The 25,619-nt window shown below is 36.4% G+C and overlaps 1 protein-coding gene across 10 annotated transcripts; it reads left to right on the top strand.

The window, feature by feature from the left end:
• Positions 1–122: 122 nt before the first annotated feature.
• On the top strand, positions 123–20,949 carry LOC106868549 (fibronectin type 3 and ankyrin repeat domains protein 1). 10 transcript variants are annotated; one of them, XR_001409307.3, is made up of 11 exons: positions 123–354; positions 2,955–3,138; positions 4,789–4,916; positions 7,094–7,175; positions 8,902–8,976; positions 10,422–10,487; positions 11,539–11,753; positions 13,077–13,249; positions 15,455–15,664; positions 19,547–19,644; positions 20,509–20,949. XR_001409307.3 is itself a non-coding variant. In XM_014913855.3 (11 exons), exons 1-10 carry the CDS (start codon positions 345–347, stop codon positions 19,601–19,603), a joined length of 1,035 nt encoding a protein of 344 aa, XP_014769341.1. In that variant the 5' UTR covers positions 123–344; the 3' UTR covers positions 19,604–19,644; positions 20,509–20,949. The 10 variants fall into 10 exon arrangements, 7 of the variants coding, with proteins under 7 accessions (XP_014769341.1, XP_089219101.1, XP_089219102.1 ...); XR_016244350.1 differs by having other exon boundaries at positions 13,077–13,281; positions 15,455–15,499; XM_014913855.3 differs by having other exon boundaries at positions 15,455–15,499.
• Positions 20,950–25,619: the final 4,670 nt, after the last annotated feature.

Here is a 25,619-nt window from a genome sequence, read left to right as displayed (position 1 = left end):
GTCAGAATAATAAAGATGTTTAAAAAGCGTTTCTAACCCATGCACATATATATTAAGAGAGCGAGCGAGAGAGAGAGAGAGATGTGTGTGTTTATATATGTGTATGCGTCAGTGAGTATGTATACCTACGTAATAAACCTCGTGCATGCTTTCTCTAAAAACAGCGTCTTGTTTGCGGTTTTTCTGATTCATTTCGTTGTCAACTGCCAGTTTATATGCTCGGTTGACATTTTCTTTTACTTTAGTCTATGAGTACCCGGCTTTCCATGAATGAAAGGGGACTAGTAGTTATCAACTCGGTAACTCACTCATCATAAATATATGTATTTTTTATATACCCTGTAATGCCAACAAGTAGGAAAAATTTATATTTTTTTGTTTATTGTTTATATTTAATTAATGTTTCCTATATTGTTTACATTTAATTAATACCAGTTCAACATAGTAATGTTGTTTATTTGGCGGAGGTAAAAAATACGTACACCACCCGTTTTCGGCGTAACAAAAGCACTAACCCTAAACACCGGGTGTACGTATTTTTTACTTTCGCCGTTTATTTTACGCTTTTGCTTTGTTTTTTAGTGGGGGGTGAACGAGCTGAGAAGGGAGTTTCTATGAATGAATTCGTTCGACCTTCCATAAATAGCAACTGAATCTCAAGTATATTTTACCGTTTTAAAAATATGAAGGACTCGCTGGATAATATAATCCTCGATGCACTATGTCTGGAAAAGGAAAGGATTGTCATGGCTGTAATGCCTTTTCCGATGAACACTTTCTTGCCTAATCTAAAATATTACGGATCAGGACGCCCACATGAGTTGGATTTTTTCCGCTTTGACGGGGATTTTTCCAATTTATTTTTCACTACACCCTGAGTTTCTTATCGCGAGCCACTTTGAATATTTTCATGGAATAATTTGAGCATAATAAAATCATTGAAATTAAACTAAAAGAGCCTAATTTAATGAAATATCAAATAATGCAACCTAACAGAAAGTAATAAGTTAATGTATGAACGATTTCAACGGGTTCTTGATTTACAAGGATTTGTGTATCTCCTTGCCCACTGGATTGCATCTCCTTGATTTTCTCGGAGCAGATCCTAAGATCACCCTTTGCCGCTTCTTCAGCCATTCTGACCACCGTCTGCTGGCGTATTGAGCGTAACTCTGCCAGGAGTGCTATGTCAACAGCATAGTCCAAATCCGTTAGACGTCTGCCTGAAGTCCACTGTATTCCGGCAGATGGTTCATTTATGGCTCTCTGCAAGACCGATAACCAGACACGTTGGACAATCGGCGACCCTTCATATTACGGCCATAAGCTTCAAAGTATGAAGAGAAGCTAGAATGTAACAGAAACACATCGTTAAATGTTCTAAAGAAACAATAATCTTTCAAATCTGTTTATCTACCAATATTCTTTCAAGTATAAAGATGTAATTGTATGAAACATTTATCCCCAAATACAACATCTGTTTCAACACACGATTTCACATCAAAAATCTTACAAAACAAATATATAAACGGAACAATCATAGTATTGTTTTCGGGTAACTTCTCCAGATTATCCATAGACAAGTGACAAAACAGGAATTTCACCTGCACTTAACTCTCAAATACAGTATCGACGGTACTGTGCTAGCCTGAAACTCAGTTTTGCAACACCCGTCCCTCAGTTCTATGTTAGTAGATCAAAACACAATTACACATTTTATTCTCAGAACATTTCATATATAATATATATATTTATTTATAAAGCATTACTGTTTGTTTCTTCAGAAAATTTTTATGGCTTTATTTTTATCCCCCCGTTTTCTGATGTGGAACTTAATTACAACTCACTCACTCTCTCGGCAGACCTTAAGACGAATCGAACTCAGGAGATTTTCGATTGTACATATTTGTTCTATGAGATTTCTATTATTGAATACACCCGTTTTTTGTTGTAGCTCGATTAATGTAAACGCTTAAATAGTCTTTTATATCATGCCTTCGTATTAAATTAATAGTTAGTCATATTGTTCTGCAAGTGTAGTGGTGCGTGTGGCCGCCATCTTAGGAAGTGCCATTGTGCATGTGCAAGGGATTTGCCGTCAGCGGAAGTACCCGAGCACGCATGCGCAATGCAACAGGTGGAGAAAAACCAATAGCGTTCGCGCTCTTTTCTCTCTAGCAGCGGTGGCGACAACACGTATCTCTTATCCATCCAGCAGCCGTCGTGACAGGACGTCTTCCAGGCTCTGTCCCAACTCGACCCCGACATGTGGTCGAAGCTTTCTTTGGTATTCTAGCGGCATGCCTATTCACCCAGGAACTAAACGGCTCTACACCAACCTAGAATAAACTATGTTCTGTTGTTACCGTTATAACTGGTGACCCCCGACGTGATAACGGAATTATCTCTCAAACAACTCGTAAAAAAAATGAAGAGACAATGGAAAAAAAACAAAAACACAAGAGACGAGGGAATGGAACAATCCAACCAACTGCAACAGTTTACTTACCCCGGAGAAAATACCATACAGCCTGGAAACTGAACCATCAACTACTATGACATGAGCCGTCGCTTATTTCTCTCACCCAAGTTTTTTTTTTTCAACACCAATTGAGGCCGAGAAAAGAACAAACGAGTGAACAGTGATTTCTCTTTTCGCCTGACTCCACATGGCTTGAAAAACAGGAAAAAAAAAACCAAACAACGTTGCTTCCATCTATTGTCTTAAAGGAAAACACACAAAGAAAAAAAATTATTTTTATTCTTAGTTTAAACTCTGCAAATACTGACTTTGCTTTTCAGCTCTATAAGTTTGATAGGACAAGTTTCACTGATGCGTTTTAGGTGAGGTTGGAGGTGGCTTGTGTAGTTACTTACACAGTTATCCATACAATTTTGTGTTTATTTCTGCCATCCTAATTTTAACTTTAAATTTTTTTTTTCTACCTGATCAGATAACATTTCGGTCGCAGAGCCTGATGTGACTTCTTCCAACCATTATTCTGTACATCTTGATTGGTCTTCCTCTCTGCTCCAGTTCAAATACAACATTCTAAATGAAACTGAGAGAATCTACACCATTACACAGCAATCTGAAGGTCATGTTGAACAAGAAGATGGCTGGAAAGATGTATATATGTATGTACACTAACATGTACTGTTTTATCTAGTTGGATAGTTAACTCTAGAATTTAAAGAATATTTCATTTATATGAAAATAGTTATTGCTGCTGTTTAATCTAGTTTAGCCTTGATCCAGGAGACATATAATCAAAGACATTCCAACTGTGACATTCCTGTTTTTTTATTCTGACAGTGTATTTACATTAATATTATTTAATGTAGTTTTCTTTGTCAGACCTGATTCAGTAACCTTATTATTAAAGACATTCTAGTTTGAATAATCTGTTTCATTTAATGTGATTTTCCATTTTTTTTACAGATGATAGGGTGTGAGCTGAAATAAATTTGGCTGCTATTTCAGGCAGATTAAGCAGCTACATAAATGATTCTATATTCCTTCTCTCCATTGATGAAATTGCATTACTTATTTCTTATTTCTTTATTGCCCACAAGGGGCTAAACATAGAGGGGACAGACAAGGGTATTAAGTAGATTACATCGACACCAGTGCGTAACTGGTACTTAATTTATCGACCCTGAAAGGATGAAAGGCAAAGTCGACCTCGGCGGAATTTGACCTCGGAACGTAACAGCAGAGGAAATATTGCTAAACATTTCGCCCTGCGTGATAACATTTCTGCCAGCTCACCGTCTTAAATTGCATTACTGCTGACCTTAATCAAGTAGTATTGTTCAGTCAAGGTCAGCTGCACGTTAAACATTACTGCAAACAATATAATCTATCCAGTGTAACTTTTATTGCTTTTTGCTGATGTGGTATAAATTAGATACAGTGGCTCTGAGGTTAAGGTGCTTGACAACTGATTGCATAGCCACATGTCCAAATCTTATTCCTTATAGATGCTGATCATTTACTTTCATCAACTGAATGATTTTCTGATAACAATCTTCACAGCAAAACTAAGTACATGCACTCTGATATACAGTATGGTATAATATATGATTAAGCTTCGTATGTATCAGTATATTTTTTAGGAGTTTGTGCCTAAATTAAAGAGAATATGGTATTTTATACCAAGCCTGAAGACAGTTTTTACAAAGAGACAAATTTACTAGAAGCTAGTTCTTTATCACCAAATTTTCTCCACAACAAGACTTGATATATTTATATACCTATAATAAACATCTGCTGTAACCATGTCATATTTCCTGGAGTTTTGCATCCAGAACTTGGACATCCGGTATATTCATCTATTTTTAAGACAGTAGGATAAAACTTGGAGCAAATCTAAGAGCTGTTGCATGTACAGAATATATCATGTAATGTACTAGTAATAATATTTAAAATCATAAAAGAAAATACAAACTTTATTTTAATTCACATTATAGGGCTTACTGTAAGCCAAACTTTATTGTAGAGTGGATATAGTTAATGTTAGTAAATCACTGTTACTTTCCTTAGTTGACACTGTGTGAAGATGGAAGGCAAGTTTGACAACTGCAACATATGAAGTCAGAGCTTAGATTAAATACTGTTAAATCTTATATCTAGGACCCTACTATTTCTGCTTACTCATTGTTCCATCATCCTCTTGTGGTATTGTTACAATTACTCAATGCACTACACTGGTGTGTGTGTGTGTGAGAGAGATGACAATCAAATCAAATAATAGACAAACTATATTATCTATTATTTTTTTGCAGGGGATATGGTGAACATACAGTTGTGATGGACCTTAATCCAAGCACTGAGTACATGTTTCGACTTCGATTTCATCGAAGTGATGATGATTACACTTACTGGTCACCTCCAGTAAAAGCCATTACATGCAGTAAGTAGACATCTCAAATTATTTTATTATTTTTACTCTTTTATTGGTTCTAGTGAGTTAGAAGTCTCCATGCTGGGCTTTTTCTCATGATTTTTTCTTTTCATATTTAATATTTACAAATTTTCTGTGAATGTTAAATTTTTGAAATATTGGGTTGATATTTTGCCTATGGTTAACATTTATGGTTTACTTAACCTGAATGAGCTCTTAATCTTCATCACTCTGAGAGATGGAGCTAATGTTCGATGGGGAATGCATCGTCAACATGACAAGCTCTTTGATTCTGAAGGTCTTTATGGATTGTCGTATTGAGTAAGTGAATTTTAATATTTGTGTGTGCATAAATGTATATATTTGCTTTCTCTTTAACAATATTTCACTTCTTTGTGTATGTGAGTGGTTACAGATTAGGATGTTTGAACATTTATCACCACCACAACCATTCTCCTCTTCATCATCATCATTCTAGTCATTGCTAACCCCTACTTCTTCCTTGCCCCTTTGTCCTCCCTTTAACTATCATCAAGGTCATCATTTTTGCCATCATCATTAATTTTTAAGTCTGTTTTACCAGTCTGGCATCGATTGGACAACTTTACAATTCATCAACTGACTGTGCATCTTGGCTCTACTTCATCTCTTCTGTGAGATATCCCATGTTCTCAATCAAAAGTTTTGACTGGCTTCTTCCCAAGTCCTCCTTGTATCTCAGGTAATTCCTGTTTCTACTCTGAGGACACATTTGGAGGTGTTTTAGTTACTTATTCTCTCTCAGCTAGATGTTCTTCTTATTGATAAGCACTCAACCATAAACTAAGAATTGAAACTGTGGTTGTCAGTCAGACAGGCTAAGGTATATATTCACTTGCTTTGCCCAGAAGCATCCTTATTCTCACATCTGAGTTAGTTCATGGTTGTTGTTATTGTCTATGTCCATCCCCACCTAATGAAACTGTTCAAGTAGAACAAAGATAAAAGCCATTCCAACTATGACCTCTTGTTTTTAATTTCTGTTACTATCAGTTATTTTTCTAATAAGCCTGCTGGCTATTTACAACATCAGTGCCTGAAAAGACGCAGAAATTCGACAGATCATTGACAGTGAGATTTGGCTGTTTGGTAGCTACTGGACTTCTGCCACTGATGAGCCTAGGCAGGACAAAATCACGTGGTCTGGAAATTCCAGTACCCATAGCAGACAATCCCATCTGCCAACAATATAAATATGAGTGCTTTTATGCACCATGCATCCATATAAGAGGTTCTCTCAAGGTAAATAACACGGTATTCAGTGTTCTAACACAACATCCAAGTTAAGCTGCATGTTTGCTTGAGTGTTTATGCTTCTGAATGAATGTATATGCATGAGTGGTCTGCATGTATGTGCATGAATGTGTGTGAACATGTATCTTCACCCCTTTGTAAGAGTGTGAGTTACCAATAACCTCTTTAAACACTAAAAATGAACCAATGAAGGAGCAGCCTCTCCTTGCTTGAAATAGTAGTCACATCCCATTTAAATTATATCTCACTGTCTTTAAAATGGGATGATACAGCAATAAATAATACTCTCAGATAAACTGTCTGAACAAAAGATAGGGTAGTCATGGCAGGAATATCTTGATTTTGTAGAACACCAACAAAAGTATACAACTAGGCTATCAACAATAGTATATTATTGACCAAGACAGCATTACTGGACAACCAAGTTAAGCAAAGAGTCAGTGGTTCACTTCTCATCACTGGCTTTGAGCTATTTTTTCCCATATGCTACATTAATATATCTCTGCTCAAGCTAACAAAAGACCTGCACAGTTGCCTGAGTTGCTAGAACTAACAGCAAATTTTCCTTCACACACACTGCACCATTATAAAAAAAAAGGAAAGAACACACGAGATAATGTAGTCCTAGATACCTGGGATGGTTACATTTGGAATGTCTTTGCTTACAGGTCTTCTCTATCAAGGTTGACCCAAAGTAGAATACAAAGAAGAATAACAACATAGCTCTATATTCATTCATTCTTTTTTCATTATTAATTTAGATAATTAAAATTGATCCACAACAGACTCCAGGAGTAATTTTTGCAAATTCTGGTGATTATATTTAATTAAAATTAAGTTAGTGATTAAATATATAAATTGATTTCATCCATTTAAATTTCTTTTTTCTATAGAGGAACCATTCTATGGAGAGAACTTACACAAAGCTGTACATCGCCAGAAAATTTCCGAAATTGTGGATGTGCTAAAGTCTGGGTAAAGCACTGACATTTCCCTTCTGTATTTTTGTTTCTTGATCATCATTATTATTTATGTTAATATTTCTTCTCTTAATTTCATTTTGTTAACTTCTGTTTCATTGTTGTATTGTTATCTCTTGAGTATCTTCCCTCATCATGTTTAATATCTCTGCTATTGTTGTAATCCTTATTTTCATTGACATCTTTAACATCATATTAATCATCGTCACTGTATCATTACCATTTTTCTTTAATCAATGCAAACACAATCACCATAACCACCACCACAAGCATCATCCTCATTTGTCATTATCGCCACGATTAAGCACATAAATACTACCATCACTACTATCATTATTTGCAGCAAAAGTAGCATCACCATCTAGCCTAGAAAGATGATACTTTGAAAGTAATTGAAATTGCTCAATATAGCAAAAAAATAAAATTCCTATGACTTCTGTTTTTTCAATATTAGGAACAACTAAGGTGACGAGCTGGCAGAATCATTAGCATGCTGGGTGAAATGTTTGGCAGCATTTTGTCTTTCTTCATATTCTGAGTTCAAATTCTGTCGAGATCAACTTTGCCTTTCATCCTCTTGGGAACAATGAAATAAGTACCAGCCAAGTACTGGGGTCACTGTAATTGATTTACCACCCCCTCCAAATTTACTGGCCTTGTACCAGAATATGAACTCGATATTAGGGACAACAGTTTATGAAACTACTATTTATAATGGGGCCCTTGGGCCAAACCAGTTTACAGCCTTATTTCATCTTGTCTGACATCTTCATTGAAATATGTAACGTTATATAGAAAAATTGTTTGTTTTCTTTATCTACCTTTGGTTAGTCAATAATAAAATTCAGTATCAAAAAATAAAGTAAGTCTAATTTTTTCATTTGCCTGAAATGAATCAATGTTTTATATTAAGAAAAAAGTGATAAAAAATTAAAACTTCTCCAGGTACAGTATTTTAAACAGTAAACATTTACACCTTCCTAGAATGGCGCAACAGAGACTAACACAGTATTGTTTATACAAAACATTAAAATAATTATAAAAAAACAGAAATGTTCATGGTACGATTTTAGTTTCATTTATTATTTTCTTCGACCAACAAAACTTAAAAGCATCTGCAAGAACCCATAAAGACAAGCAAAATGTCATGGGCAAAATGCCATAGGCAAAATGCCACAGGCAAAAGGCCATGGGCAAAATGCCACTAAGCATTTTGCCTGGCATGCTGACAGTTCTGCCAGCTCACCACCTCAGTAGTAGCAGCAGCAGCATAATAGAGGAGGAGGAAGAGCTTGTTCAACATAACCTGGAACTAAATGAGAACAACAACCCTTATAAGTGACTGCTAGAGACATGTACTCCTGTCTGATAATATTTCAAGAACTGGTAGCTTCCATTCTGCTTAAATATCCATTAGCCTCAGTCTCATATTTTGTGTTATTTTTTAAAAAAACAAAATCTTTTGTTCCTTATCCTCAAGTAACTAATGATGACAATGTGGTTGCAGTGAGAATGAATATGAATGCTGATGGTGATAAATACTAATGATAATGATCCTAGTTATAGCCATGAAGATCATTAATCTGATTATTACACTGAAAGTGATGAGAATTAATATAGCAATGGTTAATAATGATTGTGACAGTAAGATGATGTTAATGAAAATGACAATGATTATGATGATTATATTACTGATAACAGTTTTCCATAATGTATTACAGAAATATCACAGTTGATGTGACAGATAATCATGGTCTAAGTGCACTAATGAATGCAGCAAAACGGGGCCAACCTGAGTAAGTACCTATTGTATATATATATATAGTCTTGTGGTGTGCATAATATCTGACATTGAAGTGAAATAGCGAAGTGGATAAGGTATAAAACTACAAGCTCATAAGTTTTTGAGTTCAAATCCATTTCAGGTATTGTATTGGGTATTTGGATAGCACAGTTAATTCTAGTCTCGCTCAGTTTTCCTAGATGTCAGAAATAAAAACTAGAAATACAAAGATAGACCGGCATCATAGCCAGAAGCAGATGCACCTTACACCAAAATGATGTCATGAAACCAAAGATAAATAGTGAAACTTAAAAGCCACTGACTTAGGAATCATTTACATTTGACAATTATGATGCCATGTATATATAAAGTCTTTTGATGTGTACAGTGTGTTGTGGTTATGGAGTGTATGGGGTTTTGTGATTATGGTGTGTATAAGATCTTGCAATCATAGTGCCTGCAAAGTCTTTTGTTTGTGGTATATGTGAAGACTTGTAGTTATGGGGTGTCTGTTATGATGTGTATAATGCATTGAGCTTATAATTACATGGTGTATAAAGTATTATTATAACAGTGTGTTTGAAGTATTGTGGTAATGACGTGCATGAAGTCTTATAGTTATGTTGTGTATTAAGATCTTGTATTTATGGCATGTTTTCTCTTTTGTGGTTTGGATGTGTATAATGTCTTATTGTTATGTGTTCAAGGTACTGAAGTTATGGTTTGTATAGGGTTTTGCAATTAAACCATATTTATATAAGGATTTGTGAGTATCTTCAGTGGTTAAGATTTATGAAATCTTGTGGGTATTTTTTTGTGGTTAAGATATATGAAGTCTTATGGACCGATGTGGTGCGTATGGAATTTAGTTGTATTCATAAGGTGTAGTCTTCAAAGGTGTTAAATATTAATCTTTTGATATGTGTTAAATCTTATTGTAGGTATAAAGTATAGTAGTGTGTGTGCACACAATCTAGAAATTTTATTTTAAGATATGAGGCCTATGTATATTGCCTTGTATATATACAAATCTTGGTAGGAGTCTCAACTGTTGGAGCTATAAATTGTTTTCAGGAATGTCACCTCTAGGCCTGCAAAATATTCTGTGCTTAGTTAGGTTAAAACGTTAAATATTAATTATTAAATATTTGAAGTAAGTGGTTTTCAATACGTATAAAAATGCTGATTTAATGCATGAAATTTGAAATTCAATGTATAATTCAGTAAATACTTAATATTTTGATGTTAGACTTCCTTCCTGCCTTTCAATAGAAACATACATATATAAACATACATACAGACATGCATACTTAGGTACATGATATGAATATAGCAGAATGCATTTATTTAACCGGCTAATCTACTGACTCTGTAATTCACTGCTTTTTGTATTTATTGTACCATAAGCTCTAGTAAGTAACTGCATCACATTCTGAAGTGTCTTCCTTCATATTTCAGAATTATGAAAGTATTGTTGTCTTATAATGCTTCTATTTCTTGCAAAGATGAAGCAGGGAAAACAGCGTGAGTATTTAGAATCAACTTCTTTTCATTCAAATATAATGATGGTACAGGAACAGAGGTTTGACAACTGCATTTTGTCTTGACACATTATAGTAATAACACTAACTTCTCAAAATTTATCACTGGTCAGTTGCCTTCTTTCTCTAGATTTTCACCCACTTTGTAGTAACATATTAAATTGGAATAAAATGGGATGGTATTTCTCTGGTAGAATGACATAAAATATTTCTTTTCCAAGATTAAAAGCAAGCCCTGGGTCAACCAGCATCCTATGAATGAATTTAGTAGACATAAACTGAAATAAGTAAGTAATGTGTGTATGTGCTTGTGTGTGAGTGTGTCTCCTTGTCTTGCTATTGTGATAGATGTAAATGTATGCCCTTATCATTTCAAATGGCGTCATTCCTTTCCAATCTTCCCCGAAAACATGCCCCAGCTTGGGGGAAATATTAACTTGCTTGAAAATAGGGAAGGGTTGGAAGCAGGAAGCGCATTCAGTAATGGAAAAACTGCCTTAATGGATTTTATTTGATCATGCAAGCATGGAAAAGTGGACATAAAAAAGATAATGTTAGTGATGATGTGTGTGTGAGTGTGTGTTTGCAAGGAAATATGTTTAACATACTATTAACATAAAGTTTATGGGATCATGCCAACTTTGTCTCCTTCAGTAATAAAAAGATACAATCATTGCACATATCAAGAAAACATTATTGCACTTCACTAAATATGAACAGTATACTACCAGAAACTCCATGATTATTTCAGATGTTAGGTGTCTCTATCCTGTTAAATGCACATCTTCAACATAGCAAAAACTGCATCACAATGAGATTAAAAGAATGAAACAAGAAAACAAACTGAAATTTAAATTTAAAATCACAAAAAAATATTATTATATTTAGATATGCTTGAATTTTATCTTCACCCAATCATTTTTATATAGGGAAATACTTCGTCTTCATTTATTTGAAATTTCAAACCGAGACAAAAAAAGTTTAAATTGATAGTGAAATTTTTTTTTTTTTCAATTTTTTTGAGGTTACCCTAGTCTAATGCATGCCTGCATTTATGGCCAGCTATCAACTGTAAAAATCCTGTGCAAAAATGGTGCACTCTATGAAGATTATGATTTGGGTGGTACTACTCCATTGCATTATGCCATTGACAGCTGCAACTGTGATCTCATTGAGTGGATGATTGGAGATGGAGCAAATGTGAACATTCAAGACAAAAATGCTGGTTGGACTCCATTGATGCGATGTGGTGAGTTCTGAATTTGTAGTTGTAAATCAGAAACAGTTGTTAAAGGTAGCAAGCTGACAGAATTGTTAGAGATTTGGAAGAAATACTTTGAGGTATTTCTTTCAGTTCTTTACATTCTGAGTTCAAATCCTGCCAAGATCAACTTTGCCTTTCATCTCTTTCGGGTCAGTCAAGTAAAAGTCTAGAACTGGAGCAATGGTATTGAATAACCCCCTTCCTTAAAATTGTGCCAAAATCAGAAAAAGGAGGTGAAATGGCATGATTGTTAGAGCATTGGATAAATGATTTGCCAATGTTTCTTCTGACTCTACAATCTGAGTTCAAATCCTACAGAGTCTACTTTCATCTTTTGTGGTTGATAAAATAAGTACCACAACTTTAGGGCCAATGTAATTAACCTGCCCTTTCCCCAAAAAATTTGGCCTTGTGCCAAAGTTTGAAACCAACAATGGTGAACAAGCAGAATCATTAGCAGTATTTCATTCATCATTACATTCTAAGTTCAAATTTCACTAAGATTGACTTTGCTTTTCACCTTTTCAGGGTCAATAAAATAAGTACCAGTTGAGCGCTGGAGTCAATGTGATCAACTTATATCCTCCCACAAAATTCAAAACCATTATTATGATCATCATCATCGTCATAGAATTTTAGAACACTGAAATGCTTGAAACAGTGGATCATCACCAATCTGTCAACTGTTAACATTTTGTGGTCTAATTTCACAGATTTAACTGGAATGTTGTACCAGAGTTCTTTTAAAGAAAGAATGGAATGCATCCTGTTTCTGATGTATCTCTAGTATGATTATCAAGAGCATTTCTTTCTAGAGTTAGCACTGTATATAGTTTTTACTGTATTGTTAAGTCTTATTGAAAAATAATGCATTGTGAGCATTTCAGGAGCATCAGCAACTGCTCCAAACGTGTAAGTCTTACTTTGTAGAGAGTCAGCAACTGATAAGAACTAAAGTATTTTTTGTCCTTAAAGCAGAATGCTAGTTTTGGGGATAAAGTATTAACTAAATTGTGGTCATCAGGGAAGACCATCAGAGATGGTGAGGCTTAATTTTTGTAGTATGTTTGAATGTTTTAGTGGTGTGTTGTTCAAGACTTGACAGAGCAAAGTACACAATTGCTTCCTTGACATGAACAGTGATTGAGTTCTTGTGCTGTTGAAAGAAATAAGATTATCTTGTGCCAGTTAAAATATATGTACCCATGAATAAGCAGCATGTTTGTTAAATTAAGTAATCTTTCTACTAAGAAATACTTATCTATGCATATTTGACATGATGCTTACTATTTTTTCTAATATTCTCAGCTTCTCTCCATGGTAACAAATTAGTTGCTTATACATTGATCCACTGTAAAGCCGATATTGATGTCAGGGACATAAATGGGAAGACCTGCTTAATGATTGCTGTCGTCAATGGCCATCTACAACTTGTGGAACTGCTCTTGGAGTACAATGCTAATGTTACAATATACAATACAGTTAGTAGACTGCCATTCTATTTATTTTTCATGTAAGATCATAATTATTGTTGTTGCTATTTAGTGATGCAAAGTATTCCAGCTTGTCCAGCCCAGCATTTTGTATGTCAGGGACTACATTATTCATCTTCCCTTCTTTATATCAGATGGTAGAGTCTAATTTAATGAAAATTTGGCTATTACTTCTAGCAGTTCAACTAACAATATAGAATCCTTCTCACATATTAGTCAATATTATTGCTGTACTAGAGAATTGTAGGAAATGGAACTTAAGATTAAATATGCACATTACATCATCTAATTATTTTTTAATTTTCTAGGCCTAGTCATTAGAAATTTTTTATTAATTTCTTCTACTATCTTACAACCATTTTCCTGCCCATGATCCCATTTGTGGGTATGACTCCTGTTGGAACAATTTTCACAGCTAATACTACTCATACTATTAACCACTCAACTGAGAAGTAGACGTGAGAACTGCTTTCTGTTTTGTTCAGTCAGGCAACCTGATGCTAGGAGAGTTATGTACCTTGCTCAAAAGCATAACACTAAGGCTACACTAATTTTCATTTGAACGATAATCATGTGGTATAGCTTACATTTATTATATGTAATAATAATAATAATAATAATAACTGGTTGTCTCTTGAGGTCTCTGGGTGAGACTTCGAATCAACTTGTACAAATACAAAGGAAAAGTCAAACATATACTAATAATGATAATAATAAATGCCTTGATGCAGTACCAGACACTGGCTCTCATGGCTTCTGATCTTAACTGATTGGAAGTTTTTGTACATGTACATGTTTTGTCTTGGTATAAAAGATGGGCTGCAACAAATATTCTGCTCAGTACCACAGATTTGCTTGTCAGTTATTTGACCTTAACCATTTGAGTGTGTCCCTTAGTGGCTGATGGTATGTGTATCTCTGATCATGTGCAAGAGTAGTGGGGGAGCATCAAAGCCATGTGTTGAGAGGAATTATTTGGGGTTTGAATAATTCACCTCTGGAAACATGGGTGTTTTGTTCAACATCCTGAAACAACCCTTATTCAGGGACCTTTTGAACGGGATGGGCTATTTGACCTAAAGAAAATTCTAACTGGGACTCCCACCTGCAAGGTCATGCACTGTTTATCTTGATATGAGATCACCATGTTGCGCACATATGGTTGTGATGCATGTGCCCGATGTACCCTTATCAGACAAGTAGTCATGATGAGTATACTGGGCTTTGTATATTTTACCCCAGTGTCTCTTTGATGGCATGCACTGCTCTCTCTCACTCAATAATAATAATAATAATAGTGAGAATTACATAAACACAGGGAGTTCAGGTGGTTGCATTTCAACAAACTAGTATATGACTGGTTCTTTATTTTATTGATCCCAAAAGGAAGAAAAGCTAAATCAACTCTAGTAGGATTTGAACTCAGAATGTAAAATAATATAACTAAATACCTGCAGTCTCAATTAGTGAGGGTGTCAGCTGTGGTATTTAAAAGACTGTCACTATTAAAAAATATATACTGAATTACAGAAAACTCAGTTTAGTTATATAAGTGATAGGCATGGCTATGTGTATTACTGAGTTATCTTTTACACATATCACTGTAAACAGCCTTCCATTGTCAATGAGTTTTCCGATACTTAATGATGATGCATATTATCTGTGACAGGTGGAGACAAACTGACTATCCACACCACTGATTACCATATGGCATTTTTGTCTGGTGTTTTGATACTCATTTCCTCACTAATAATACTTATTTGAACCAATAAAATTATAAATTGTTGCTGTTATTATTATTGTTGTAATTGTTGCTGCAGCTATTGTTATTGTTGTCAATTAGTGTAATGGAATGGTAGACTTAATACCTTCATGGATTTCCCTATGTCCCTTTATTTAATAACTTCAAATAAACTCAATGTCAAGACTACTGTTATTAAATCCAAGGCCTATAAAATCAGTGCTAGTCAAATACTGAAGTTGGTTTGTTGACTGTTCCATCTCCTGAAATGTGTGGCCTTGTGCCTATGGTAAAAATCATTATTATCATTATTACTATTATGGAAGGGTTGATTCAACTGATACATTACCCATTCTGCTACTAAAGATGGCCTTAACATTTAGAAAAAAATCAATATTATATATGAACAACCGTTATCTCTTGTATTGCATTTTTATCCTTATCTTTTTCAGAGTGGCCGTACTGCATATCAAATAGCTGTTTCCCTTGAAAGAAGAGTGAGTAGATACATCATTGAAGTTAAATTTTACTGGTGGATTGGATCATAATTGTCATGGTTCTTCTCAACTTCAAATCTAACTCTGGGAAAGTACAGCTGCTGCACATACACTGATTACCAAATATTCACTCAGCCAATATTCTGTTACCTCTAGCACACTGAGGTACTCTATCCTCTCACTCTCTACATATATTTATGCTCTGTCCCTGTCTTTTCTACTGAAATAGCAAGATATGTACAACTTCCCTTGTTCTGATACTCTTAACACTCTTAATGCAACCTTAAATGTCCTACTCAGATTTATAACTTTTTGAACCCACATTTTTCAAGACAAACATCACCACATTGATTTAACCTACATCAGGAAGGCTGTTAAAGACAATGATTACTGTCTCTTCTTCCTTGTAGTTCATAATAATAATAATAATAATTCTTTTATTAGCTACAAGGGCTCACATACAATAACATTAAATGACATAACACAGACATTAAAGACAACACGAGACAAAGGGTTTTACAGCGTGTAAACAATATATTACAATAAAAAATTAAACAAATTAAAACTCCTAATAGGGGAGGTGCTTTAAAGTCCTCATGGAAAAACCCACAAAACGCATGGGTGTTTGATCAACAGGGCAAGAGCCCTTCCCTTTTAATTTTTTACTGGTGTATATTCAGAACCGGTCCCTTCACACTGGCCATTCTTCCAACATTCACCCACCTTTCAACAAACTTGCTAGAAGGCAACACATCTCTCTCCACCCTCAACTTCCTTTTCAAGTGAAATTTGAAAAAGTCGTTGAGGGCTTGGCCAAAGAGGAAAGTGTCTGTCTTTAGCCCTTTCAAGCAGGTCTGCCATACTACCTCTTTCACTACAGCCACTAGACAAAAAAAAATTGCTTGCCCCTCTCAGCTAAAAGAGGGCAGCGGGGCAATCTTCACAATGGATTCAACTGATAGTTGGATCCATCCTATATGTGACAGTAGGTGGTCAACATAAACCCACAGGTCAGCAATACTTAGACACTGGACGAGGGCATGTAGAGCAGTTTCATCATTCTGCATACACCTCAGGTAGGCCCGGCTGATGGCATTTCCGTGCCTGTACAGTTTATCTCAAACAGGAATAATCCTTGGTAGCACTGCCAGGCAAGGAATTTCAGAAAGTTATCCATAGGCTCAGGCCTGAAAGTTCTCCGAAACAAACCAGTTAGTTGATCTTCATCAACACCCAGTTTCCTCAAGAATGTTGACACACTTTCCCTCCACTAGCCCTCTATAGAAAGCTAGAGTGGAACTACTACCAATGACATTGCACGCCTGGCAGAGAGCTGTGAGCGCTTGACAGCACTCAAGGTGCCAAGTGCACCTCCTCAATCTACGCCTAATCCAGGTTTGTAGCTCAGTCAAAGAGACGAGCTGTAGAAAAGTGTGCCTGACAAACGGTGACCACACCTGCTTACCATTAAGGAAATGCTGGAGATGCTGTAGCCTGAGTGCATGAACAACTACAGCATGCCCAACCCTTCATTCAGCCACTGTTGACAGCAGATGGAGCGCTTAACCAGTGGAACGTTCCCCTTCCACAGAAAGTGGAAGAGTAAACACACCAGCCACAAGGCAAGTGACGATGGTCAAGCGATAATAGATGATGGATAAGATGTACACATTTGCCACCTTGGCTTGACCTTTCAGCAACAGATTCCTCTCAGCCCGTTTCTGGGTGAGATTAGCTACCCTGCTCATCACTTTGTCCCAGTTTTTCTCCACCTGGAGGTCTGGACCAAAGCAGACTCTGAGCAATTTAACTGGACCATCTGTCCAGTGCCCCATGATGCTGTTGGACAGCATGGACTTGCCTCTCCAAGTGCCGAGTTGCAAGCCCACTGACTTTTTCACATTAATTTTTGCTTAATGTGAAAAAGTCATATTCTTGTAGTGTGTTGTCAATTCTTCATATTCTTGTAGTGTGTCGTCAATCAGGTTTATATGCCTGTGGCTCAGCACTATGATGGTGACATCGTCAGCGTAAGCAGACACACACTCCCACATCCTAGATCATGTGGGACACCCTTCAAAGTCTCTGACCTCCTCAGTAATGGCTCAAGAGTCAGTACATACAGAAGGGAGGAGAGAGGGCACCCTTGATAGATCAAACGCAAGATGCTGAATGGCTCTGACAGGTGACCATTCACCCAAACAACCGAGCAGATGCCACTATACAAAGCAGCAATCCAACCGCAGGAAACTAGACCAAAACTGGATACCCTGAGGACAGTTGCCAAGTCTTGATGGTTGATTCTATCTGATCAGAGCTCCACCCATGCCAACTTCGTTACCCTACCTCTCTATGATGTAGCGCATAAGACAGAGGTTGTCCTGAATAGTCCTGGTTGGGATGGTGCATGTTTGCACCTCGCTAACCAGCTTGTCCACAACAAGCACCAACCTCTTGGCTAACACCCTGGCCAAAATCTTCAACTCTGCATTGAGCAGAATGATGAGCTTAAAATTTTCTATAATGTCCCTCTTGTTTGAGTCCTTTCTCAGCAGTGTCACTGCCCCCCACCCCCGACATACAAAAGTAGAAATTCTCCTATTATGCTGCTAGTTGCAATAGACATCTGCTAAGAGTCCTGCAAACAAGTCCGGCATCGAAATATAAAGCTTGTAGGGCAGACCATCCAAACCCGGCGATCTGCCTCTCGTGGATTCATATAAAAAAGATTGGAGGTGGTACAGGATAATACAATACATATAGAGCGGAACTGAATCATGCAAGAAAGGGAATAACAATAAAAATTATAACAAGTAAATCCCCAAAGGAGAGAGACTTCCAAGGGCTGCTTGTAGAAACCCCACAAAAACCATGATCACCCTGACCTCTAGAGCAAGTGCCTTCACCACTTCATCTACTTTCTCTAGAGGCACAATGCTCAGAGCAGGCTCATTCACTTGGCCATTTGTACTACATGTGGGATGGGTCTGGTTATCAGCTGAGTCCATCACAAAGATCTCCTTGCCACCTTCCTTTGGCCAGGAAGGGCAGGCAGTATTTTTGTCTGATGGCCTTAGTGAAATTGGTTGTATGGTGGACTAGGTTGAAAGGGCTAAAGATAGACACTTTCCTCCTTGGCCAAGCCCACTTTTTCAAGTTTCCCTTGGAAAGGGAAGTGCTACCACCCAACAATTTTGTGCTTGTGATAGTGGTGGTGGAGGCAATGGGAATGATGTTGACAGTGCTGGGGCAGGTATTTGAGAATTTGTTTTGATGGTGTCTCCAGCTGTTCTCTTTTCTTGATGACCAATTGTTCCTTTCAGTGGACAGACAATTCTCATTCACCATCTTTTTTTTTAGCAAATATCAGAATAGTCCCCAAGGGCTACAGATGGAAAAGAACTAACCAGCTCTCCAAGGTCCTGGTTAGTTTACCTAAGTAACGAAAACAAATGTACAATGCATAACAATGTGTAACAATATGAATAACAACAAAACTTACAGAGTGATGTGCAACACATGTCGGTGAACGTATAATACTAATACTACTACTACTAATAATAATGATAACAATAATTATAATGATTTCTAATCCAGGCACAAGGACAGCAATTTTGACGAGGAGTTAGTCAGTACCTTTGATCTCAGTATTCTTGATATATTATTTTATCAGCCCTGAAGGTATGAAAAGCAAAAATGACCTTGATGGAATTTGATCTCAGAATGTAAAGAATATAAACAATGTTGTTTTTTAGTCTCAGGTCAGTGGTGATCTAGCAAACCTTCGATGAAAGGTATTTGAAGATCTGACTACAAATTTTACCAAGTTGAACAATCACTAAATGCTGTCTTTTTGGCTTGCATGGTTCCTGTATATGTTGGTTTATATTATGATTAACTACTTATTCAAATTTCAGAACTTTATTAAATCATCTTTTTTTTATTATTTTTTTTTTTGTAGACCATTAGTTTATACTAATTCTGGTTTTTATTTGTTGCTAGTCAATGTTAGTTTTAGTTGATATGGTTTTCCTCTTCATTTGTCAGACAATAATAGAATGCATGAAGAAGTATATGAAAAAGAAAGGAATAAAGCATGTATAAGTAAATCACTAATGTTAACAAGCATAACTTATGGTATTTTGGTATGTGCCTGCTTACATATTTTCCGGTGTGTCTAACAGCTACTAACATCTTTTTTTTTTCTTCTGTAAGTTGTATATTATCATCATCCCCATCATTATTTAATGCTTATGTTTCATGCTGGCATGGGTTGGAAGCTTTGACGGGATCTGATTGGTCTGCAGAATTGGTATGGAATGAGAATGAGACCCACAAGGAGGGGTTGAGTGTTGAAGTCACCAAAGGTGACAACTTCAGAGGGGGCAGAGGTGAGATATATGCCTTTAATGCTGGAGGAAGTATTGTCAAAGAATTGCTGATAGTATGAGGAGTTGGGAGAGTGAAAGAGGGAACAGATATATTTGGGAGAAAGTGGAAGGGAGACTTTGACCCAGAGTAACTGGAAAATGTTATTACTGAAATCCAGGTGAATAACAAGGAGAGTGGAGTCTACATATATGCTGACACTATGTATTGGGCAAGCATGGATAAGTCTTGGTAACCCTCTACCAGAAGCCTTGTTCAAAATTTATGAACACAATAAACTCCAGCAAAGTTACGCATAGATCAGGTGGTTAAATATGACCAGTATATGTGTCCTTAAGCAAGACACTTATTTCATGTTGCTCCAGTCTACTCAGTTGTAAATCAGTAACTGACATGAAAGTTCATTTTTTTGCTGTTATTGTTGTCGGTGTTGTCAATGCTGATAATGTAGTTGATTGTTATGTATTGTAGCAAAAGATTAAATGATTTTTGTTTTTTTGGTTTTACCCTTGAAGGAAACTTGTTTGTAATGAGTTCATCATTCTACTCCATCATTTTCTGTAACTGTTCATTATTTTTTCTTTCTTTTTTTTAAATCTCTGTTAATACTTTTTTCACAGGTTTGTATCTGAGAGGGGAAGAGGTATATCTGTTTACACTAGTGTTATTACTGCTACAGCAACTACCTCTTCACCTTTCCCTATTCCTCCATAAGATGAAGCTATCTGGTATTTCTTGAGAACTTTATTTACAAAATAAGAAAACATAGATGTTAAAATTGTTTTTTTTTTTTTTACCAACCCAAAGAAAGCAATGTGAACACTGGAATGCTTCAAAGTGTTCTGATCAGTAAAATACACTGAAAGTAACTATTTCTATTGAGTACCAAGACCAGTTGGTTATTGAAGTGACTTAACATAACAGCTTGCTGTCACCCTTCAGCTAAAGTATACCATCGTTCCTGAGCCTGAAGTTGCAATTCATAGCATAAAACTTAGACTGTTATAAACATTCATGGTAACAAGTTGGGTAATAAAATATCCATAAAGTGGACAAATATATTTTCATAGATGTTGATATTTCAAATAAAATTAAAAATAAGTGTCACAATTGAATATCAATTAAAACTTAATTTTACAAAGTAATCGCTGGTTGCCAGCTACCAGGTAATGTATACCATAGTACCTCAACTGGAAGTAACATTTCATGACACTAGTCTAAATCTGTTATAAATACACAAGCTGAAAAGTTAGGTAACATATATCTACATAGCTGTATGTGTATGTATGTATTGGGTCATCCCATAAATAATGCATTTTTTCAAGTGTATGAACTAAAAGTTGGAGTATCAACTTATGAAAGCAGGTAGTAATTTTACCTTGTCCTTATGTTTTTTAAAGAGTGCAGTTCGATTTTAAGTTATTTTTTTCAAAGCTATAATGGAAGTGACAAAGGAAAATATTCAGCATATTTTGCTTTATGAGTTTAATAAAGGTAACAATGCAATGTGCAAGGAATATTAATGCAGTATATGGGGATCAGATCCCCTGTCCTCTACCATGCAAGACCCAAACATATACATATATACTATTAAGTACATAAATGCATTCTCTTAGTAAAACTAAGTTTTAAGGATGTATAATCCTGCTGGGGGTGCAGAAGCTAGAGATAGATGAGTGGTTGGTGAGAGCTGTGCAAGCCATGTATAAGGATGCTGTCAGGAAGGTGAAAGTCAGCAATGTGTATAGCATTGAATTCAATGAACAGGTAGTTCACCAAGGCTTGGTTCTCATCCCCCTCTTATTCATCATAGTCTGCTTGGCCAAAACAGGAATTTAAGACAGAATGCCCTTGGAAGCTCCTCTATACTAATGACCTTGCTCTTATAGCCGAATCACAACCAAAATTAGAGAAGAAATTTCAGGTATGGGAGTAAGATCTGGAATCAAAGAGCCTTAGAGTTAATTTAGCAAAGTTAGTAGAAAAACAGACAAATCACAGATCCCTTCAGGGAGATGCTCCTACTCAATATGTAGATAGAAACTCCATAAGGTATACCCAGTGCAAGCTATGGACACAAAAGTTGCAGCCATATCAGAGGGAGATTAGCAAAAAGTCTTGGTGTGTGACACCTGTGTAAAAACAATAAACACTAAGGATGTACAAAGATTAGACTTTGTCAAATGCCCAGAGATATATAGCTTCTGTTAGGTAGGTTACCAAGTCAGCAGTGGAGGAGATTGCTCTGAAAGCATAGCTGCTAGAATAAGAATGTACTAAGCAGAATTCATAGAGCTACCCTTCTTGGTAACAAAGGGCCTCTCACTCTAAGTGAAAGGCTAATTGCATGATGCCTGCGTGTGAACAGCCATGCTACATGACAGTGAAACATGGGCTGTGATTGTAGAGGACATAAAAAAACTTGAAAGAAATGAAGCTATTATGCTCCACTGGATGTGCAATGTCAGTGTGCGCATACGACAGTGTAAGTATCTTAAGAGGAAAACTGAGCATAAGAGGCATCAAATGTAATGTGCAAGAAATGAGACTGCATTGGTATGGCCATGTGATATACATGAACAAGGGCAGCTGCATAAAAGAAGTGCTGATTTCTAACTGAGGGAACCTGTAGAAGAGGTAGATGTAGGATGTAGATTTCAATGGTGATTACGATTGTACAACAGCTCGGAAATCTCACTTTGATAATTCTGATAAGAAAAGAACTGAATTTGTTGGTGAGATCCAGGCCATGATTGACAACAATCCCTCCAAGTCAGTCAGGTCCATCGCCAGGTACACTGAAGTGTCTGAGTTTCTTATCAAGCAGGTGGTGCATGAAGACATTTGGTATTCCTTATACGAAATTAGAAAGGGCCAAAACCATGAAGGACAAGACCACACTACGAAGCTTCTGAACAAGCTCAAGTATACCCTCCAAATGAACATGCTTTGGTTAGCTGTGCAAGCATGCATTCCCACACACTATCCACTGATTTTCAGCATAACACCTTTTTGTAAAGTAACGAACATCGGTCCGTAAATAAACATGATAATAAAATCTAAATATTGTGATTGACCAATCCAAATAATCCAGTTTCCAGCAACCAACCCTACAGGTATGCTTGGAAGTGCTAAATTAAAGAACCAGGCTTCAGCATCTAACAGAGAGAATAGATTGTTGCCATCCAGCATCACCAATTTTCTCAGTATTACACTGGATAGAATTTTCAAGTTTGGTGTGACAAAGTGTTTATTTGTATTATGGAGCATTTCAAAGATTATACAAAAGTTTTGTCGCTGCAAAGTAGTTCTTCAAGGGGAAGAAGGCTGGATGTTCACCACTCAAATGCAGTCTGCTTGTGAATGTTTCAAGTGTTGGATTTGAAGCGAATCGCTTTCTGGATTCTTCTTAGCTAGGATTCGAAACTCAGTCTAGATTCTTCTTTAAGTCCTTTCCTATTATTCTTGGCATTTGCACTAAGAAAATTTATGAGAGTCAACGGTCATATTTAGGTAAGCCCTACTATTTCCTGAAGATTCTTAGATTAAATACAGTTAAGACCAGATAACAGACGAAAAATCCCTAGTTTATCCTGACCTAATTTAAGTAGGAAAATATTACAAATACAAGAACCCAAACTCAATTCTTCCTCCTTAGCCTGACGGAAGAAGCACCTTTTGTATGTTACCGAAGGAATATACAACTTTCACCCTCTCTACTCATCAACCGAGAGAGGCAAATTCTCTTGCTCTTTCTCTCTCCTTCTTCCATCTGTCTTCTAGCAGTCACGTAGATGAACACAGCTACTTAAGAAATCAACAACAAAACTTCGACTAATCTTTGTATTCAAAGAAATTGCTTCTTATATTGTAAACGGTAAAATAAGGGTCATTCAACTATTATATTTCTCATGCCACTCATTCCATGGAAGTCTTCAAACCATAACCATTACTCACTTGGTGACACTTGAGAATCAATCTTTTATCTGTCTATATCTTGACCAAACACGATATATCAATAAACAACTGTATATAACCACTACAGATTCGTTTGATTAGACAGTATGTGAAAGAATCAGTGGACCAAGGACCCTGTTGGACGTCAGTGGATGATGATAGAATAATATCAGTAGTATGGAGCATGTTTGGTGATTCATAAAATTAACAGGTCAATGGGTTGATGGTCAGGACTACACTAAAGTAGTAAAACTTCCAATGTGACCTCGATCCATGCAACTGAAAGCATTACTCATATCAAACTTCACAGTAAGACGTTGGGAGTTCGTTGATTGGGCTTCGATAGCATTCAATGAATTGTCTAGCGCTGATTTTTTCACCCAATCAACAGACAACAAACTTGGAAATATATTTCGCAAAGAATCTTCTGAAGATGTTGTCCACATTTATAGGACAAATGTCACTGTCCTTCTCTAAGTAGTCAAACTAGATGGAAAGAAGCGCGGAAAGACTACGAGCATGGAGTTGAAACCACCGCAAATAATCAGTTGGTGAGACACTATCGCCCTCAACAGACTATGATCAGTCTCTGCCTCATGGAATGACAAAGTGAGCAGGACAAAACCCATCAAAACCTCTACTAGTCGTTACAGGGTAAGGAGGGGTATTTAGTGGGGAGGGGATGGGTCTGAACTCTGCAGATGAATTAGGATGCTTGAACCTGAGAAGTGGTCTATACTTCCTCACTGGGATAAATTTCCAAGTTGTCCAATGAAATTACCCTTCTGGCTGCGCCTTTAATGAGACTTACGTTTACGGAATCATGTGAAGGTTCTGAATTACCAGGTGCCCTCTATGAAATCATTCAACGACCTGCTAGAAATAGAAGCCAAATCACCTTCAAATTATACCTTACCGTTTTAAGAAAGAAAGAACATATATAATAATTATTTCAAATTTTTGCCACCGGGGCAGCTTGGGAGAGGTGAGGATGAGTCGATTACATAGACCCGTATTCAACAGGTACTTATTTTATCGAACGACAAAGTCGAGCTCGACGTTATTTGAACTCAGAACGTAACGACAGGCGAAATACCGCTCAGCAATTCACTCAGCGTGCTAACGATTGTGCGAGCTCGCCACCTTAAAGAACATATGTAATAATGTAATTTGATATACACCAAAACAGAAAAAAAAGAAAATGAAAATTGCGAGAAAGTTTTGCTCATACTTCGGCAAAATACAACCCAGAATAGGGAAAATATATAAGTTTATAAAAGGATGGAAAATTATCAAGGAGAAAGTAAATAATATAATGGGTTCTCATTTAAGAACAAGGCCAGCAATTTTGAGGTGACCATCGATTCTTGTACTTGGCTAGTACTTCATTTTATCGACACTCGGCTGGAATTGACCTCGCGGGAAATTGAATCCAGAACAAAATAACATATCACAATGTATTCTCCACCCCCACTTACGTTTCTAACTGCCAGCGCGTAGTTGGCTGTAGTGTTAAATAAAATAATGGTTTCTAATTTATGTACAGTTCTGAGGGGTGAGATTTAATCGAGATCATCGATCGCAACACTTGCCTGCTGTATTTTATCGACTTAAAAAAAATGGAAGGTGAAGTTGACCTCGGCAGGAATCGAACGTAGAACATACAGAACCAAAAAGACACCTCAAAGTATATTCTCCGACGCTCTTGCGATCGTCATATTTTAGAGAATGGAAGTGAGCGATTTTTCTTTTCCTTTCCCTAGGTCTAAGTAAG

This window comes from Octopus bimaculoides, chromosome 14 (genome assembly GCF_046866305.1).
Source record: "Octopus bimaculoides isolate indiv1 chromosome 14, ASM4686630v1, whole genome shotgun sequence".
In the NCBI taxonomy this organism is placed as follows: domain Eukaryota; kingdom Metazoa; phylum Mollusca; class Cephalopoda; order Octopoda; family Octopodidae; genus Octopus; species Octopus bimaculoides.
This window is presented reverse-complemented; position numbering and strand designations above follow the sequence as displayed.